The sequence below is a fragment of the Microplitis mediator genome, chromosome 6 (assembly GCF_029852145.1).
Source record: "Microplitis mediator isolate UGA2020A chromosome 6, iyMicMedi2.1, whole genome shotgun sequence".
NCBI lineage: Eukaryota > Metazoa > Arthropoda > Insecta > Hymenoptera > Braconidae > Microplitis > Microplitis mediator.
Genome location: NC_079974.1, coordinates 16,219,970 through 16,240,238, shown reverse-complemented (window position 1 = coordinate 16,240,238; position 20,269 = coordinate 16,219,970). Strand labels below are relative to the sequence as shown.

Sequence of the window (20,269 nt, the reverse complement as noted above, 5' to 3'; positions counted from 1 at the left end):
AATTAATGATCAATTAATTTTATCAATGCAAATAAAAAATAAAAAAATTTTTTTTTTAATTTTACCGCCACAAGTATTGACGTTCCGCCATCTTTAAAGAGAACGTCAAAACAAAACACAGGGACATTGCTGCTGGACGTAGACGACATTTAGTGTTCATACTATCCGAACCTTCGTTATTTGAATGATAAAAGCTTACCCAACAAATATTAAGCCCAGTAATTAAATACTACCAATTAATAAATAAAAAAAAAATTAAATAAATATTTATTAAAAAATCATGGGTGTAATTTTTCTTGAGCATATTGGAGGTACTCGTCTATTTTCTTGTGCTTCCTGTGACACTAATTTAACAAACAGAAATCAGCTGATCAGTACACGATTCACAGGAGCGACTGGACGAGCTTTTCTTTTTAATAAAGTCGTTAATTTGAATTATAGGTATGTTATTTATTTTTTTTTTTTAATTAATACTCAAACCTTTCAACAATTTATCTACTGTCATATTTATCAAAGATTTATCATTTATCGTAATAATTTATTTCTCTGTTGTCTTTGTTCTTTATAAAGTGAAGTTCAAGATCGTGTAATGCTGACAGGAAGACACATGGTCAGAGATGTGAGCTGTAAAAATTGTGATGCTAAACTTGGCTGGGTTTATGAGTTCGCAACTGATGACAATCAACGTTACAAAGAAGGACGTGTTATTTTAGAAAGAGCTCTTGTTACTGAAACTGATGGAATGGGCGAGAATATTTAATACCTGTAAATTTATTATCATTATTATTATTTTATTTATATATTTAAATAGTAAGAAAAAAGAAATTATTTGATTATTATTTATACTCAATTATTAATATATTAATATAAATTTAAATTATCCGATGGTGTTCCGTGTTAATTCAATCAATATATCAAATAAAATATGAGTTTGAATGTAGCAGACAGATAAATTTAACATTATTAATAAATCGAGTAAATAATTAATAAAATTAAATTTTTAAAAATGCGCGTTAAAAAAATTTTGAAATTAATAAGTGTAATAGAGTAAATAATTAAAAAAATCATATTTTTATAAATATGATTTTTTTAATTATTTACTCTACTTATTTATAATTTTAAATTTGTCTGATGTCTGTTACATTCACACTCGTAATTAAATATAAATAAATTATGATCCTGAAGTTGACAGACAATTTTTTCAAAAAAATAAAAACTAAAAAAATGCACGTACAGAAAATTTAAAAAACTAGAGGTGCAATTTTTTTAAGAGATCGTTTTAAAAAAAATTTAAAAATTATTAGACGTCGGCTTACTTCAGTATCATAATAAAATACTGTGGATTGACTTTAATTATTCATAAATAAATACGCATAAATTAATGAAAAATAAATATAATTAATAAAAGAAAAAAAAATGTTTTTGAATAATGAGTGAAATGATATTAAAATTTTAGATTTATACCTAGAGTCCTTGGGGTTACTTGGGTCGTAAATTAGTTACAGACCTCAAGATTAATTTTTTTTCTTTACCTGTCTCGTGAATTTCAAAATAAATAAAATGTAGGTGAGGGACGCACATAAAATTTTTTCAAGGTTACTAATTATTTTTCATTTATTTATATAAAAATAATGATTATAATCTTTGAAATACAACGAAAATAAATATTTTGAATATTATAAATTTTGAATTAACTGTTATATTTTTTTAACTTAACATTTTCAAGTTTATGTTTATTATTGTCATTAATTTGTATCAAAAATAAAAACTTAATAATTTATATTTACTTTTTTTTATCCCGACACATTTTTTTTATTTTTTTGTAACAATAAATTAAAATTTTAGTTATTAAATTTATGTCACTTAATTTTAAAAATAAATTTTTTAAAAGCCTACGAAATATTAAAATTCTTTATATGTATATATATATTTTCATATTATTTTTTTATAAAAGAACCCATCAGCTGTCATTTATTTTATGAGTGTCAATTTACCAGACATAAGACAGTTTATAAATTTTAAATAAATTGATTAGAATAATAAAATTTAAAAAAATACGCGTAGAAATTTTTCATTTGTCTAAATACGCATTTTTTAATTTTTACTCTGATTACATTTTATTCAATTATGTTAAAATTTAAAAAATTGTCTTTGGTCAGCTACATTCACGCTCATATTTATTTTCAATATAATAATTATCAACAATAATGATGGTGCAACAAAACAAAATAAAATAATAAATTGTTAGTAAAAAATGCGGGATCAGTCGAATAAAATCGTTGAAAAATGACTAGCAGCTGCGCAAACAATAACAAAATAAATAATAAATTTTAATTGGTCAAACGGAGTCAAGATGAACCAATAAAATATCGTTACTGAGGTAGAGCAGGAACGGAGCAGTGAACCAGACTAGTGTGATCACGTAGGCCCACCAAACCGCATGGTGGAAAACGAACATAATATACACACATCACACGAAATAAAACCATATACATACACTATATATCCACACATTGATATTTACTCGACAGGAGAAAAAAAGTCAACGCTAAAATGCTCTAACGGTTAATAAATAAGTGTTGTGTTAAACATCTGAACATTATTGCTGAGGAAAAACTGTCATCTTTACGGTAATAATAATTCAAATTTTTATTTATTTTTAAAAAAATATACGAAATAAACAAAACAATTGTAAAAAAATTATTTAATACTTAAAGCGGCGTTCAAATTGTTTGTGCCGCGGTTAATGGCCGAAATCATTCAATTTTAAAAATTCTTATTTTCAAATATAAATAATATATTTTTAATTTCGTATATTTTTTTTTAATTTAATTTTTAATCTGGAGTATAGAGTAAAATGGTGAATTTTTCGACCTTCAAAATATAAAAAATATTTAACGTACATACATGCATATGTACATACATACATACATACATACATACATACATACATACATATATATATATATATATATATGTATATTATCACGATAATCGAGACCCAAACATTGAAGATGGTGGCGAGACGCCCATCCCCTTTAATCCTCGTCCCTCTTGTCTAGGTTTAAAACCAGCCGACGCTTACGACGCGAGTAAGGACAAACTAAACCCACAACGTTTGTGTAAGAGAAAGAGACCAATAATAGAGATATATATACATATATAGGAATAGAAGGAAAGATTCCTTTTTGAAATTTGAGACTTTATGTGTGCGTTTGGTGTATACATGTGCGTGTATTTTGTGTCGTCGGTTTAACACTACGACAGCAGACGGGTTGTTAGTCGTCGTCGAGTCGTCATCATCGTATCATTTAATATTAAACTGACGCCTACTGCTTCTAATATAACATAAAAATATCGGATAATAAAATCATTAAATTCATTTGTGATTATTGTCAGTACTATTATTATTATTACATTTTTTTTTAACACACAATTAAATGCATTGTCTTACTCAATGACATATTGTCGGCGAGGTGAAACAAGAGCGCGTAAGTTATTATATTTCAAATTTTATTTTTTCCATTAGTTTTATTTTATTTTTTTATAAATTGCAATTCAACGCCGGAATGGATTATATGGTAGTCGAGCGAGTTGCTATAAATACACTCATCGTGGGGTAAACAAACTTGACCTCATCGGAATTCTTATCGATGATATATACGTTGAGGTTATGTGTATGTTTTAATATAAGTAAATTTTATGATTATAATAATAATTCCATTGTTAATTATCAAGGTGTAATCAGTATTTAAATTTATTATTATTATTATCATGAATATGTGAATTATTAACGCTGTATATATTTTATATAGTATGTTATATATACATAGTATATAACAGTATACGCAGTTGGTATAGAAGAAAGAGAGCCAAGTCAATATTATTTTCAACATAACAGATTAGTCGACAATGATGGTAGAGGTTGAGAAAGGTTCGTGCCAGCGGGGCGAATGACCTGTTGTGCGTTGGGTGGTGCTCCGTTTTTGCTGTAGTCTTTTATTATATTTTATTTTTCTCTGCTCTTTCGTTTTATTCATTCCTGTTTTATACAATTTTATTAATACTTATATATTATTTTTATTCAAATTTTTTTATTTTACTGTTAATTTAATTTTATAAATAAAGAGAAAAATTTTTTTTTCTTTGTGTAATTAGGAGACGAGGAAAATTTGTAAAATTTCATCCAAGGACGTCAGGACGTAAAGAATAATAATAAATACTTGGTACTCAAGTACGGATAAACTACTAAATATGAAGTGGGCACCGGGTGCATTATTTTGCGAGCAAGTTGGCGAACTTACTCGTGTATTTTCACAGTGGAATGAGTGTGAACAAACAGTTGTACTGTACGCTCTTTTACGCCGAATACCAGCAGTACAAGCACGATTTTTGGCACAAGCAGTACAGCATTCGCTTCATGCATTATCTGAACTCGATACGCAAGAGCTTAATGCCAACAATCCAGGTTAATACTTTGTTTTAATTCTATTTACACCTTACACACTTTTATTTTTGTAATTCCTATTTATTAAAATTACTTTTTTTTTTTATCTATAAATATTATAGCTTTCATCAATTCCCTGCTGTCAGAGTCAACTGAAGTTGCGATAAATCAACTACTAGCTCATCTGCCACTTTTACGACCTGGTAATGTTGAATGTAAGCAATGTTATCTTGTGGCTATTCCTGAATTAGTAAGCCACTGTGTTAGCACTGGACAATTTACTGAACAAACTCAACAACTATTGAGTTATACATTAATACATCCAGCAATAACAAGCCAGGATCGTAGATCATTAACCCAGTGGTTAAAACATTTAGAAGAAAGAATAACCGGTACTCCACCTATTCATAGTTTAGAAGAGTACACTAATCCATCAAACAAATGGGAGATCACGTGGAGTAGAGGAGGAGAGACCAGAAGTTCAAAACAACATCAACAGCATCCTAATAAAGCATCACATTTGTTTACTGGTAATGGTGGCAGTGGTGGCGGACAGTCGGGCAATAATACATTTAATGTACAATTTCCACCGCAAATTATTCGTCAGCGAAGATCAAACAGTTTAACACCACCAGTTGCACCACCTCATCATCTAGAAGTTGCTGAACGTACTAATAATACTCATAATAGTACCAGACACAAACCACGTAGTTTCAGTGTGTCTGGTGATAACTCCAGCGGTCTTATTGGTTTGGGTCCTCTCAGTCCCCAGAGTTCGTGTACCAGCAGCGGCAGCGAGGGACGCTTGGATGAAGCATCGAGTCGTCCACTCAGCAGCGGAATGCGCGATGTACCGCGTTGGTTAAAAACACTACGCTTACATAAATATAGCTATCTTTTTACGACGATGAGTTACGATGAGATGTTGCAATTAACAGAAGATCAATTAGCTGAACAAGGTGTCACCAAAGGTGCACGTCATAAATTAGCATTGTCAATTAGCAAATTGCAACAACGTTACTCGACTCTTGTTAAATTAGAAAAAGAATTATTGACACCGATTGATACCCTTGAAACTTTTGGTGACGGACCAGCTCTGTTACTTGTTTCTACTCTCGACGAACTTAATACGATTCTTATGACACCCCTAAAACCAAGTCAGGAAGATGATCCCCAGGATATTCCAGCACAGTTTACTAAAGTTATTGGCAAATGTATGTTTCTTCGATTCATTCATGTTTTATTATTATCATTCATTGTTATATAATCGTAGTAATTTTTTTTTATTTAATGATTTAGTATGTAGCAGATTGGTATTGGATATGATTGATGAACAGATTCTCGTCGGCTGCATTAATGTTCTAGAAAAAGTTCTTCAACATGATTGTTTCACTCCAAATCAGAAAGAGAAGGTACAACAGTGGCGCAGTCGATTGGGAAACCCACGACCTACACCAAAGTAATTTAAATTGCCTACTATTATTATTATTGTAAAGTGAAATAAAAATATTTTATTGTTAATAATTATGATAATTGAATATAAACAGGTGGGCTTATGGAAATTACAGCAATAGACGATTTTACATAAATCCGCACACTAAAAAACCCAGTATCTACAGAGCTCCAGTTCATGATAATCACTTACAAAATAATAAGTTTATGACAAGTTCACACAGAAATAGTATTTCAACACCGTACTTACAGAATAATCATAATCATGGAATTAATTCGAATATTTTACGAACAATTCATGTTGCTGAAAAACGACCGAGCTTACAAGAAAATAGTTTAGAGGTAATTATTACTTTCCTTGATTTTTTATTATGTATTAAGGATATTCTCAGACATTGCCCCCACTTTTTAAAAATATGCAATGACTTCCAACTGTCATAATCGTATTCAAATTTTATTAATTAATTTAAAAAAATTCAAACCTCAATTGAAAAAAGGACAATGTAGTAGTAATTTTGCCGTAGAATTAAAAAAAATTACTTACAGCTGTTATCAATGAGAGTTAAACAAAATTTTTTGAATAAATTTTAGCCTACAAAATTCGAATTATAAAATTGGTATGAAGATTTTCCTGACATTTATTTAATAAACTCCGGTTAAACTCCGGTTTATTTATTTAGTCCCCTCGGATTGAAATTTACTCCGAAGGAGTGAATGCGGATATAAATAAAATTCAAATCACTCCGATGAAAAGACAAACTCTCTATTTACTCCGTATGCAGAGTGATGATTTTTAAAAACTCCGAGACTCCGAGTGATGGAATGAATCCAGGTTTAAATAAAATCCGAATTTACTCCCGATTTTTTTACAGTGTGAGTAATTTTTTTAAAATCTATTTCAACAAAATTTTTTTTTTTCAATTAATACTTAAATTTTTTTTAATCAATCGATAAAATTGTGATACGCTAACGACAATTGACTCATTGAAAATTTTTAAATAGTAGGGAGCACTGTCTGAGAATGGCCTTAATTAACTTTTTTGTTTTGTTTGATTCACTATAGCAATTGCAAAAAACTCTACAACGTACATTTAGTGCGCCGCGTGATCACTTTCTCAGTCAAAATAACACATCATTAGAAACGACCGAGCCAGAAATAAATTCAAGACTTGAATCACTGTGTATACGTATGACTGAGCAAGCTATTGGCAATTTCGGTGAGGCTTAATTTATTTTCATCATTTTTTTCTTTTCAACTTCACCAATCCATCTCGCTATTCTATTTTACTATACCGTATGCATATATATATTGATATATATATGTAAAAAAAAAAAATAAGAAAAACTAGTAGTTAAAATTGACACGGGACAAGTGCCCTCGTTAGCCGTAATTTTCGGGGATTATATAGAAGCATCGACAATTTTAATTCATAAAAGAAATAAAAATAAACAGAATATGCATATATATTCATATATATGTATGTATATTCATATATAATAACAAGCATTGACTAATTAATTTTTCTCTGATGAATTTGTAAATCATATTTTAACAGTCATTGCAATTGTATTATTTATAATTAAAAGAAAAAAAACTGACAGAATTTGGCAAGCCAAATGCTAATGAAAGATTGACTCTTTCCGCTAACTTTTACTTCTATATTAATTAATTAATTAAAAAAAAAATAAATAAAAATATATATTGTATACTACGATAGAATTTGATAAAAATTCGTAGTGAGAAAGAAGAATAAAAATACTGTAATTAAAACGCGATTGTTTACTTGATGAATGTAAACGATAATTAAAGAAAAATAATAGTAATATTAATAATAAATGATTAATGTAATGAAGTAAACAAATTACGCGTTATTTGCAATATTTTATGTTATCCATTTCAGGAAATGGAGTTCTTCTTATTTTAAAACATCAATCAAGCATTATATGCGTTGTAATTTTTTTCTTTTATCGACTGATTTATAAATAGTAAATATTTTTTTTTTAACAGTTCCGTCAAACAGAACTTAGCAATTGATTTTTTTTTAATTAAATTATAATCGAATCAAATTATTTTATAATTATTTTAAAAATTTAAATTAAAATTAATTTTCAAACTGATTTATAATAACAGAAATTATTTGTTGCATGATATAATTGAGTTGCGTAAATATTTATTTTTTATTTGTTTTGATAATCTCACAAACATCACTTATATAAAGATGAATTTTTTCTGCGTATACAAACATAGCGAACTATATACACAATTATCTTTATAATTAATTAAATCTTAACAAAATTATTAATACAAATTTTTAACAAATAAAAATATTATTTTAATATCTCGGTGGCAGTATAGTAAGACTAAAGACCGCTCTATATACGTAATTCCATATTTTTTATTAGAGTAATATTATTTCATAACAATTATCACTAGTATCATTAATTCGTTATAAATTACAATCATTAATTTTTAATTAATATTAATATAATGAATTATTATTTGGTTTTAAAAACAAAAAAAAAACAAATCGATTATTTTTGTTTGCGAATATTTATATATATATTAGAGTGGTCGTTAAAAATAAAATTTTCTCAGACGCCCCATAAAAAGCTTTTTTTTAATGAAAAAATAAGTGGGGAATTTGGTTTTTTCTTTTCAAGAAAAAAGAACACGTGCCTCAAGACGATCAAAGTTCATTTCTCGATACATTCGTGGTTTTTTTTAAATATCTCATGAAATATGCAGATTGAAGAAGAAAACCATAGAAACAATTTTGTAGGAAATTAAATTTGTGACAAAAAAGGTTACATTCATTTTTTCTATAAAATGTGTATTTATAAAGATATTTTTAAAAAACTCCTTTAGATCTTACGAATTGAGCGTTTTAAGGATTACAAATGTTGAAAATGATTTTTTTCTAAGTATATAGAAACAATGAAAAGAATTGATGATTGATATGTTATGAGTGACGAAGTTGTCTATATTCAAGAAAAACATGATTTTTGACATTCGTAATCTTTAAAATGCTCAATTGATAAGATCTTAGAAAGTTTTTTTAAAATATCTTCATAAATACACATTTTATAAAAAAAATTAACATGACCTTTTTTGTCAAGAATTTAATTTCCTACAAAATTGTTCCTATGATTTTTTCCTTTAGTCTGCATATTTCATGAGATATTTTAAAAAAACCGCGATTGTATCGAGAAATGAACTTTGATCGTCTTGAGGCACGTGTTCTTTTTACTTAAAAAAAAGAAACCAAATTCTCCACGTATTTGTTCATTAAATAAAGTTTTTTATAGGGCGTCCGAGAAAATTTCATTTTTAACGACCTCTCTAATATATATAAATTGCAAACAGTTACAAGGTATATTGAAAAGTAATATGAGTGCAAGTCGCAATAAATGTACTAATTATTTTTTAATTACCTGTCATTTTTCACAATACAAATAAAAAAAAATTTAAAACATAAATATAGTATAAAAAAATAGTTGTAATGATTATCATCACATAAAATTGCTTGTAACATCGAAATCTGTGGCTTTAAATTATAAATTAATTATTAAAATAAAAAAAAGTAATAAGTAAATAACAAATAAATAAAAAAAAAAACACAACGTACTAAGCGTTAGCACTTGAATTAGCTTTGCGATATACCTTAATATTTTTTTGTGCAACACAAGTAAATCTACTAAATAATAATTAAATAATTTTAAATGCTGAGTAAAAAAAATTTAATTAAATAAAAAAAAATAATGAAAGACTGACAATTTCGCGCGCCTGATTAGCTGAGAAAAATAATAATATGTAATAAATAATTTTAAAAATGTATGTAAGTAAATGCATTAATAATCTCTTTAGATAATTATGATCTCTTATTATTGTCTCTCGATAAATTAATTAATTAATTTTTTAAAAAATGTATAATTAATTGTAATAATTAGTAATGTAATGTATAATATAACTTTGACCATATTATGCTAATTGTTGGCGCGTGAATGTAACAATTGGAAGACTGCGGAAGGGAAAAAAACCTGTCAAAATAATAATTGATTAGAGAAAGGTATTAATAAAAAAATATAAAAAATAAAAAAAAAGAAAGAAAAAAAAGAAAAATAAAAAAAAATGAATAAGGAGTACTAGTAGTAATTTTTTTAGAATAATAAATATAATTAATAATAATTAATATTGCTGATAAATAGCATTATTACTATATTTAGTATTTTAATAATTGATTAACAATTATCGATGATACGTGATAAATAATTGGTGATTGGTTATTAAACTATATCCCGATAACTGTCATGTTTATTGATGATAATGAGCTGGCTCGATAGAGTTACACCAAGCAATCACTGATACCCAAGATTATAAACGCAAACAATGAAAGAAAAATTTATTTCATAAAGTAACAAAACAACAAAATAGATAATAGTTAAAAAGAGGTCTCATTGTAAAAAAAGACAAAAAAGAATTTTTCATCGTAATAATACATTTTTTAATTGTTGTAATAATAAATGAAGTTTACTATAGTTAAAAATTATATTTTAATATTTCTATAGGAGCAATTAATATTTTTTAGGCTTATAATGCTTCTAGCTCTTTTATTAACGACCAGAGTATTAAAATTTTTATAATGAAAAAAAAAAACTTTGAGTCAATTTAAATATAAAGACTTTTTTTTATGTCCCAGTGAATTAGATTAATATTAAAAGTGTTGTTATATATTGATGAAAAAAAAACATTTTTTCTGCGTATATTAATTTTTCATACTTGTATCCATTGTTTAGTTAACAGTAATTGTGAATTTGTCAATTTTATGATCAAAAGCTAGTCAACATTTTTTTTTCTTTTTAACTATTTTTTTTTTTTTAATCATTTCATATATATATGTTCCGATTAATTATATATTATACATTTAAATAACCAATGCAACAATAAATGATTATACTCTGTGCAAGTGAATTAATTACATATATAAATATATATTAATTATTTCGCTAGAATAAGATAAATTTCACCGGATAGGCTTCATGTACTGAAATAAAAAAAGGATAATGGGATTAATCAATTTGATTAAACAATAAATGAAATGGATTGTAATTGTAATGAGCCAATAAAATATAAAGACTGTTCCTGTGCTTGATATTGAAGAGCGGGAATTTCGTTTCAGTGTAATAATTTATCAGTAAATGAATCACTTTATCTTATCTATTATAAAGGCAGGACCTAAAGTAACATTAAAAAAAAAATTTAAGTGCAAGTCAAGTTTTTATTTGTCAATTTAGTAGCAAATTGATAATTTAAAATCTTATGGTGTACCGAGTCTTAGAGAGCATGAGAGTCAAGGGTCATCGACTTGAAAACAAAAAAAAAAGATAACGTTATTTGATTTAAAAATGAAACCACGCATTGTAATGCCTGTTAATTATTTTTTTTGTTCTTCACTACCACCGTAATCTCACTGCTATTAGTTAATTAATTGATTAATAATCAATATCAATATAGTAATAATCACACATCACGAAAACCACCACAAACGTATTCGACATCCTGGTGCGACTTGGAGTTCACTCTTAGCTCGTTATTAAATAATCCTATTATATTTAACAAAATGTAACACTTAAATTTATATTATATTAGAGGAGTCTGTATTTATTTTATATAAACATATATCTATATCTATATAAATATATACACAGAAAAAAAGAAATTCTTGACGCAAGAAATATTTTACGTGAATGTAGCAGATATGGGACAGTTTATTAATTTTTGATAAATAAATAAATAAATTAATTAATTAAAATATCGAAATTGAAAAAAATGCGCATACTAGTTTTTCAATTATCTAAGTACGCATTTTTAAATTTTTATTTTTTTATTCTTATATTTAGAAAATTACCAATTGTCGGCTACATTCACACTCATAATATTTTATGATAGTAAAGTTAGCAGACATCTGAAAATTTTTTAAACTTTGAAATAATAAAATGAAATGGTTATAAAATAAAAATAAAAAAATGCATGTTTAGAAAATTAAATATTCAGTACATGCATTTTTAAAAAATTTTATCGTTTTAATTATTTAATTTTTTTTATATGTAATTAAAAAACTGTCGTATTGTTGCTACATCGGCACTCACTAATATTTTGCATTATCAAATGATACTGAATTTAACCGACACCTAATAATTTTTGAATTTTTTTCAAAACGATAAATTATAAAAAAAAAATATTTAAAACAATTGCACCTATAGCTTTTTCAATCTTCTACATGTGCATATTTTTAGAGTTTTTTTTTTTGTAATTAAATAGTCGAAAAAAAAATTTTAAAATCGTTAATTGTCTGCTAACTTCAGGATTGCTTTATTAAATGAAAACAAAAATTTTCTTGGGGATGGAAAAAATTTCTGGACGCAATAAATTTTTTTTTTCCTCAAGAAAATTTTAGTTTTCAATTTATAATTCAAAAAATTTCTTAGGGCAATTAAAAAATTTCTTGGGGTGAGTAAAAATATTTTGCGTCAAGAAATCCCCTTTTTTCTGTGTATGTATATAAAATTTAGAAATGGAATAAAACAATGTATCACGTGTTCTCGTGTTTAAGACTGGCGAATAGGGTTGTGTGTACTTAGGTAAAAGGCTGAGAGTTAAGAAAAAAAATGAAAAATAAAAAAAAATTAATAAATAACATGAAAAAGTAGAAAAAAAATAAATCATTATTATTAAATAATTGAAAGTCAAATTTCGTGGTAATGTTGCTTTAGATGAAAATTTTTTTTAGGCGGTGGTTAATTGTTAATTAAGTGAAAAAAAAAGTAATAGTAATAATAATACAGACTTGCTAGATTTTTTTTTTTAGTAATGTATGCGTATTTTAATTTATATATGAGACACCCAGATTTTAAAAAAAATAATGAATTAGCCAAACACTCGCTGCATGATTTTTGAAGTGCTTGTGTGCGTGTGTGTGTGTGGTGATAATTTGTTCATTTGTTCATTGTAAAATGGATAGAAGAATATTTTATTATAATTAATACGAGAGTTTGGCAAATGGTGTCTTTGAAACCCAGATAGCAAGCGATAAAACTCATTTTTTATTTTTAAAAAATGATTATAAAAAATCCTTAATGGATAATGATCTCTGTTTTCTTTTTTGAAAAAATATATTTAATTTTTTGCCCATAACTTTACTTTGCAATTTTTTTTATTCGGAAAGCGGGCTCCTCTGATAAAAAAAGTGTTTGCTAGCTGGGATTTATTATATTAGTTATATAAGCCAGACAATTTGTAAAAACGCAATTTTTGTACTGTTATGAATTTATTGATAACAATAATATTAATAATAATAATTATAATATTAACAATAATAATAGTAATTGATAGACGAAAGTACACTAATGTTGCAGTGTGAAAATAAAAAACCACTTTTCAATAAAAAAATTTTTCATACGCAATTAAAAATATAAATTGTTGTTTGTCTATTTATTTATTTATTTATTTATTTATGTCACACTTGATCCCACGCATTTGTACCTTTTTTCGGTAAAACCTTTTTTGTTGTAAATTAGTTTTTACATGATTAATTAAGACGAGCAACCTGCAGTCCCTACGTGACTGCCCAAATATCACTACTAAATTTATAAAATACGCAGAAAAAAAAGATTTCTTGCCACAAAAAATTTTAATTACCATCAAGAAATTTTTTGTATTATCAATTAAATACAAAAATTGTCTTGGGGCGAGAAAAGATTCTTTTGGTCAAAAAAATAATTCCTTGCACTAAGTTATTTTTTCTAGTTCTAAATAAATTTTTGTTTTCAATTCACAATGCAAAAAATTTCTTGGGGTAAATAAAAATTTTCTCTAGGCGAGTAAAGATTTTTTGTGTCAATGAATCCTTTTTTGTTCCTATGCACACTTTTTTGACTTCGAGAAGCTTCCTAAAACCAAAGGGAGTATAAAAATCTGTCATTTTGAAATAACTAACGCGATATAAATAATATAGCTATATATTCAGTGACACTCATATTTAGTGACAGAATAATAAAAGTATTAATTTATTTAAAGAAAATAAATACGATCGTCTTTTCTCTCGCGTAATTGAAATGTTATTCGAATGATGTAGATAAATCTATTTATCTCAATACTTGGCAATTAAAAAGAGTTTAAACTATGAAAAGGCACAAATTCAAGTCAAGAACTATCTAATGGTACCAATTTCAATAACATTAACTAATTCTATCATATAGATATGGTGGGAACAAACTTTTCCTTATTCTCTTAATCGTATAGATTATTAATAAATAATTGATACAAGAATTTTAGTTCATATTCTAATATACACGGAGAAATTATTATTTTTCAAATTTGAAAAAAAAATTTTTTTTCATCATTTCTATGCATTTAAAGTAAAAATACGTCGTTTCCCGAAAATTTTTTTTTGCATTTCTGCCCGTTTCAGGCATAACTACGATTCCCGAAAAAAATTTATTGGTACGCCCTTATGGCACCCGGGTGTAACGCGATATATACTGTGATTTCAAGATCTTGACTAAGATAGCTACTAGAGAATGCGATAAAAATTGAAATCACAATTTAGTTCATTTTATTTTATCCCTTTTCAATGGTTTTTTTTACCATCCATATACCATTTTATTTGGAAGTGATGGATGTTTGAAGAACAATAGTTTTAATTGAAAATTCTGTTTCTGTTTTTTTCATGCATGATTAGTTTTTTAAATGTTTTGAAATCCACAACAAGACTTTAATAAACTCACAATAATCAAAAACTGATATTGGTTTTTTTAACAAAAAAAAATGCAGCATTGTATTAAAAGAATTTTTTAAATTCTAGTTCGAATCGATACTTTTATTAATCCCAAAAAACATACATGTTTCAATAGTTATATGATAGTTTTATTGAAAATTATCTTTCAATTTTTTAAATCATGTGAACAAATCAATATTTCTGTGAAATTAATCAATTTTATTGAATTTCCATGACAATTATCCGCGAAAATCGACAAAATTTTTGCCATGGAAAATTATAGTCGTGAGAAAAAATAAACACAAGTAGATCGCAAAAAGTCCGTCATGGGCATTGAAAAATTTTTTTTTTCCTGCTAACACTAAATATGTTTATCTCGAACAAGAAAATTTCCATTTTTTTGCCGTCCACTATTACAATTATGATACTGAAAGTATCAGGTATTAAAAAAATTTAGTTCTTTTAAGAAAATAAGTAAAATACTTATAGAAGAACGAACTAATGAACTTAGATAATTGTATAGGTAAAGGGAGAGGCGAAGATAACAAAGAAAAAAATAAAGTGGTAGGGATCTTATGGTAATGTAAGAGGTACCATGGACATCGTTATCTAAAGTCATTTTTGATCGTGAAACCATCAGTCATACAGTTACTCTTCTAGTAAAACTACAAACTTAATAATTTTTGAATTTTTACAAAGTGAACTGTTACACACTACTAGTAAAGTGCCAAAGTTTTCTGTTGAAAATCGACAATTATTAACTATTTCTAATTTATTACAATGGAAAGTTTACAGTCAAACAACATCTATAATTTGATAGAAGAAGGAGTTATTGAAGATGTCAATTCAGTGCTTCCATTGACGAGTGGATTAACGCTTCTTCAAACAGCAGCTATGGATTGCGATGAAAGATTGGTTGATTTTTTGCTAAGCAAGCAAGCTGATGTCAATTTAACAAACCAAGAATGGGGTACAGCTCTTCATATTGCTGTTAAGAAGCAAAATTTGAAGATCATTCAAAGTTTAATTGACTGTGGAGCAGACGTCAATGCTAAAATACCTGTGGACCCTCGTTTCACACAATTACAGTTGGCAGTTAGGAGAAAATCCATAGAAATTGCTGAATTATTATTAGAAAATGGTGCTGACATCGATAGTGGTTCGACTGGAAATGAATCCTATTCGATTAAACTACCTAATAAACCAGTGTCTTTGGAAAAAACACCACTACACATGGCCATTCATCAAGGTAATAAAGAAATGGTAGAATTACTTCTCAAAAAAAATGCCAACCCGAATATTTTTTCAACCCGTGCAACACCACTCGACACCGCGGTTAGAAAAGGCAATTTAAAAGTTATGAAGCTTCTTCTTGCCCATGACACAGATGTCAATGGTTCAAAGAATGAATGAATGATAGCAGATACTCCTCTACATTCTGCCGTGAAATTTCAACATGTGGAAGCATTCAAATTATTGTTAAGTGATACCGTGATTGACATAAATAAAGTGTCAAATTTTAAATATTCAGCTCTGCATGATGGAGTTGAGTGGTCATCCAAAGGTGAGATTATAAGGTACCTTCTAGATGCTGAAATAGATATTAATTTAAAAAACAGCTGCAGTAAGCCGGCATTCGATGACATATCTCGATATCCAGCAAAAGTTAGAGACATAATGAAAGAGCACGTTGTCAAACTTAGTGCTGCCTCGTTTTACATCAGTGAAAAAAACATAGCACTAGTGAATGAACAGTTTGGTAAACTGCGAAATCAGTGTGTTAATGAAATTGAACGTATGAAAAAAATTAATATTGGCAAAAGTAATGTTACATTTCACAATGTTTTGTGTAAATGCCTACACAAGTTAGCTTTAAAATTGAAATATTTTAGTGACAAGACTTTTTTAGATTTGAATACTAAATCTATGTGTCCACTCTACGCGGAAATGATTGAATTTCGATTGAAGAAAGCATTTGGGAGAGAAAAATTGTTATTTAATGCTATTGGTTTAGTTTGTGCCATTTTTAATAATGTTGAACTCCCAAATATTTTTGCATGGAAAATGTTCAAATTCCTAACTAATGCAGATTTAAAAAAATTAGTCGATTATTACGACAAAAATTTGTAAATAAAATATTTAAATAAAAGTATTGTTTTGTAGTTATTATTAATAACTTTGTGATGTATCAGTAGTAATTTAGTTTTTTAGTTATATGACCTATATGTATATAATGTATGTATCAAATAAAATATTTCATTCTTAACATTTGTGACTTTCTAAAACGATTTATTTTTTATTTTCTTCATTTATATGTATACATTACCCTGATTAAAAATACTCATTGAAAAGTATTGAAAATTGTTTCAATTCTTTTCAATCCATACGGAGATTTTGGAAAATATTAAATGGAATTGAAATTTCGATCATTTGAATGCTTTCTAATTCTTATAATGGAATTCAAAAGTATTGAAAAGAATTCAAGCAAAATATGGAACTATTTTAGTATTAAGAAGGATTCAGCAAAATTATTCGATATTCGAATCTTTTTCAATTCTTTGGAAGTTTAGGAATTCTTATATTATTTTTAGATTCAATGCATTGAAAAGTATTAATTTTATTTCCAGATGAAAACCTTATGGAATAGGATTTATTCAAAAGTATTCAATTTTCATCTTTTTCAATACTTTTCAATGAGCATTTTTAATCAGGGTAGTCACAAAAAATAAATGAGTGTGAATGTAGCAGACATCATTATGTAAATGATTTTTTTAAAAATATTTATAAAAAATGTACTTATTAATTTCAAAATTTTGTAAATGCGCATTTTTTTTTTAATTTAATTTTTTCAATTATTTGCTCTATTTATTAATAATTTTAAATTTGTCTGATGTCTGCTACATTCACACACAAAAATAAGGGGTATTGAAGAAATTGCAAATTTTCAAGGGATTTTCAGGAGGCGGTTACTCGAAGAAAAATGGTCGTACAGAAAAAACAAAAAACTGCAAATTGTAGCTTCAAGTGTCTAGTTTTCAGATCCAGTCTTGAAAATTTTGTATCATGTAGTCATCATTCGGGGTAACCGTGCGCAGTCAATAAGTGTACGCACCTCCTTTATCTCCAAAGGGGGGCAGAGGGGTCATGATATGCGCAGCCCAGTCAATTGTATAGTCATGTGGGGCAAGTGTGCGCGGTGGGTAAGTGTGCGCACACCCATGCATTTCAATCCAAAATGAATGGTCTTGCGCACACTTACCCACAGCGTACACTTCCCCACATGACTATTAGCGAAGAATTAGTTTATGCAAGAGAAAGTGAGATTAAATCATCTGTTATTTTGTTTTTAAACATATAAAGAATCAGGTGCACCAGAATTAACTTTTGCTATCAAAGGTAAATTATTTTTTTATGTCAGTAATATTTAACTTTATTGTCTAGCATAACTTTTGAGGTTATGTTTAGTCGCGGTTGTTATATACTAGGGATGTGCGAATCGGGTTCGAATCGAATCGATATATCTGATATATCTATTCGATACGAAATTCAAATCAAATTATCCGAATCTTATCGTATTATTCGAATTATTCGACAACTTTACAATTGTACGAAAGTTTTTGAATTATTTGTAACTTTTTAAATTACTCGATTTGAATTGAGACAATTTTGGTCAGCTTTTAAATATACAATTTTTATTTAATGGAGAGTTTAGTTTTTAAAGTAAACAAAAATAATTTTCTCGTATATTTGTGTTTAAACTCTATTTACCTCTGACAAAAATTTCAATTATTCAAAAAATTATTACAATTTTAAATCATTCAAAAGATAATTTGTGAATTATTCGTAAATTTTTTATATGAAAAATTTGAATATTTCATACATTGGAACTAGTTGCACACCCCTATTATATCGCGTGCTAAATGCCAAAAGGACGTATTACAGCAGTTAGATAGGGTTCCATGCCAAAAGAGCGTATAAAAAAATTTTTTTTTGCCATTCTTTTTAGAATCGCTCGAAACGTAAAGATCTGCAGAAAAAAAAATTTTTGACTTACTAACGCCAAAAGGGCGTATTTTAAGATGTACGCCCTTTTGGCTTTAGGAAATTGTCGATCTAAAGCCAAAAGGGCGTATAAAAAAAAAATCAGGATTTATAAAAATTTCGAAAAACAGTCTTCAAAATTGTCCGGAGAAGGTTTGTATGAAAAAAAATTTTGAAAAAGTCAACATTTTTGATGGTAGTAACTTTAATTTTTCATCATCTTAGACAGTCCAATGTAATTAAAAGAATCAACTTTAATTTTTAATCAACTAGGAAATTCCCAAATAATTAATAATTATAAGCTAGAGATAATAAAGTTCAATATTCGTTCTTATATTCAACGCCATGCGGAGCGTATGGTGGAGAGCTAGTATTTGAGACATACGCCCTTTTGGCTTTGGAAAATTTTTTTTCATTTTTAGACTTAGAACATGTCTACAAAACGATTGGCAGAAAAAAAAAATTATACGCCCTTTTGGTTCTTCAAAGCCAAAAGGGCGTATAATTTTTATTCGCCCTTTTGGCATTTGGTATGCGATATACGAATTTATAAAATACGTCGGTCTGGAGTAAGTGTGCACGCACGCATACTTACCCGCGCCGTCTTACAGGAAAGAACGAGGAATTTTTCTAAAAAAAAACTAATTGATGTTTATTTTATATCAGATCTAATTCATAATGCCGCGTAATTATATAAGAAAAAAACCTGAACGTGCTCCCGTTACTGAACAACAAATTTCTCGAGCAAAAGATCTGATAGCTGATGGAAAAAGTAAGAGAGCTGCTGCAAGTGCAATCGGTATCAGCGAGTCTTCTTTACGGAAACGACTTAAACTTGATGCAGTTGCTCGTTCATTGGGCAGATGGAAGTCAACTTTTAACGAAGAGCAAGAAGCAGAATTTGTATGCTATTGCAAGCAAATGGAAAATAGATACTGCGGGTTGACTACAGAAAATCTACGACGTATGGCTTATGATTATGCCACAGCTAATCAGATTAAAAACCGCTTCGATTCGTTGAGTCAAATGGCGGGCCGAGAGTGGGCTGCAAGTTTTTTAAAACGCCATCCAGAATTAACGCTCCGGGAAAAAAAGATCAAACCTGAACAGACCTAATAATAATAAAAATTTATTGGTGAATTTATGAAACGACCAGAGTTTATTTTATTTGTTAAAGGAATTACGGCTTTACTGGTCTGATTTATTGACTTTTCAGATTATATTCATCGTATTAATAATTACCGATGGAAAATTCATCGGTAATTAGAGTGTAATTTTTCTTTTCTAATTTTTTCATTCCATTTTTTCCAAATTTTTCCTTTTTTTTCATTTTTAACATCATTTATACGGTCTAAAGTAGAATATACTTGCATCAACTTTACTGATGAACCTAGCAAGTATATTCGGGGCGAAACCGTTCACTAAGTAGTAACTTCAGGACTTTGATTTTATTCAAGAAATGTATAATATTACAGTGCGTACTAATATTATTAGTCCACATGCAATTATTAATACGATGAATATAATCTGAAAAGTCAATACAATCAGACCAGTA

The 20,269-nt window shown here is 27.6% G+C and overlaps 3 protein-coding genes and 1 long non-coding RNA gene across 5 annotated transcripts; all 4 read left to right on the top strand.

The window, feature by feature from the left end:
* Window positions 1-115: 115 nt before the first annotated feature.
* On the top strand, window positions 116-880 carry LOC130669288 (protein yippee-like 5). The gene is made up of 2 exons (XM_057472076.1): window positions 116-441; window positions 571-880. The coding sequence occupies exons 1-2, from the start codon at window positions 281-283 to the stop codon at window positions 758-760; spliced, it is 351 nt and encodes a 116-aa protein (XP_057328059.1). The 5' UTR covers window positions 116-280; the 3' UTR covers window positions 761-880.
* A 1,526-nt stretch (window positions 881-2,406) lies between these two features.
* LOC130669287 (protein Smaug) lies at window positions 2,407-9,376 on the top strand. 2 transcript variants are annotated; one of them, XM_057472074.1, is made up of 6 exons: window positions 2,407-2,630; window positions 4,159-4,468; window positions 4,570-5,661; window positions 5,747-5,906; window positions 5,995-6,241; window positions 6,963-9,376. In XM_057472074.1, the coding sequence occupies exons 2-6, from the start codon at window positions 4,255-4,257 to the stop codon at window positions 7,125-7,127; spliced, it is 1,878 nt and encodes a 625-aa protein (XP_057328057.1). In that variant the 5' UTR covers window positions 2,407-2,630; window positions 4,159-4,254; the 3' UTR covers window positions 7,128-9,376. The 2 variants fall into 2 exon arrangements, with proteins under 2 accessions (XP_057328057.1, XP_057328058.1); XM_057472075.1 differs by lacking the exon at window positions 2,407-2,630 and adding an exon at window positions 3,210-3,491.
* A 6,077-nt stretch (window positions 9,377-15,453) lies between these two features.
* Window positions 15,454-16,086, top strand: LOC130670551 (ankyrin-1-like). The gene has a single exon (XM_057473968.1). The coding sequence runs from the start codon at window positions 15,454-15,456 to the stop codon at window positions 16,084-16,086; it is 633 nt and encodes a 210-aa protein (XP_057329951.1).
* A 1,773-nt stretch (window positions 16,087-17,859) lies between these two features.
* LOC130670344 (uncharacterized) lies at window positions 17,860-19,871 on the top strand. Its single transcript, XR_008990354.1, has 2 exons — window positions 17,860-18,069; window positions 19,381-19,871. It is a non-coding gene; the product is annotated as an uncharacterized LOC130670344 (long non-coding RNA).
* The last annotated feature ends 398 nt before the right edge of the window (window positions 19,872-20,269 follow it).

What these genes read in the sequence shown, in the direction of transcription:
- LOC130669288 (XM_057472076.1), top strand. Translation starts at nt 281, where the DNA reads ATGGGTGTAATTTTTCTTGAGCATATTGGAGGTACTCGTCTATTTTCT. An exon ending in GTCGTTAATTTGAATTATAG is followed by an intron (nt 442 to 570) that starts GTATGTTATTTA and finishes TTCTTTATAAAG; the next exon opens with TGAAGTTCAAGATCGTGTAA.
- LOC130669287 (XM_057472074.1), top strand. Translation starts at nt 4,255, where the DNA reads ATGAAGTGGGCACCGGGTGCATTATTTTGCGAGCAAGTTGGCGAACTT. An exon ending in GCTTAATGCCAACAATCCAG is followed by an intron (nt 4,469 to 4,569) that starts GTTAATACTTTG and finishes TAAATATTATAG; the next exon opens with CTTTCATCAATTCCCTGCTG. An exon ending in AACCCACGACCTACACCAAA is followed by an intron (nt 5,907 to 5,994) that starts GTAATTTAAATT and finishes GAATATAAACAG; the next exon opens with GTGGGCTTATGGAAATTACA.
- LOC130670551 (XM_057473968.1), top strand. Translation starts at nt 15,454, where the DNA reads ATGGAAAGTTTACAGTCAAACAACATCTATAATTTGATAGAAGAAGGA.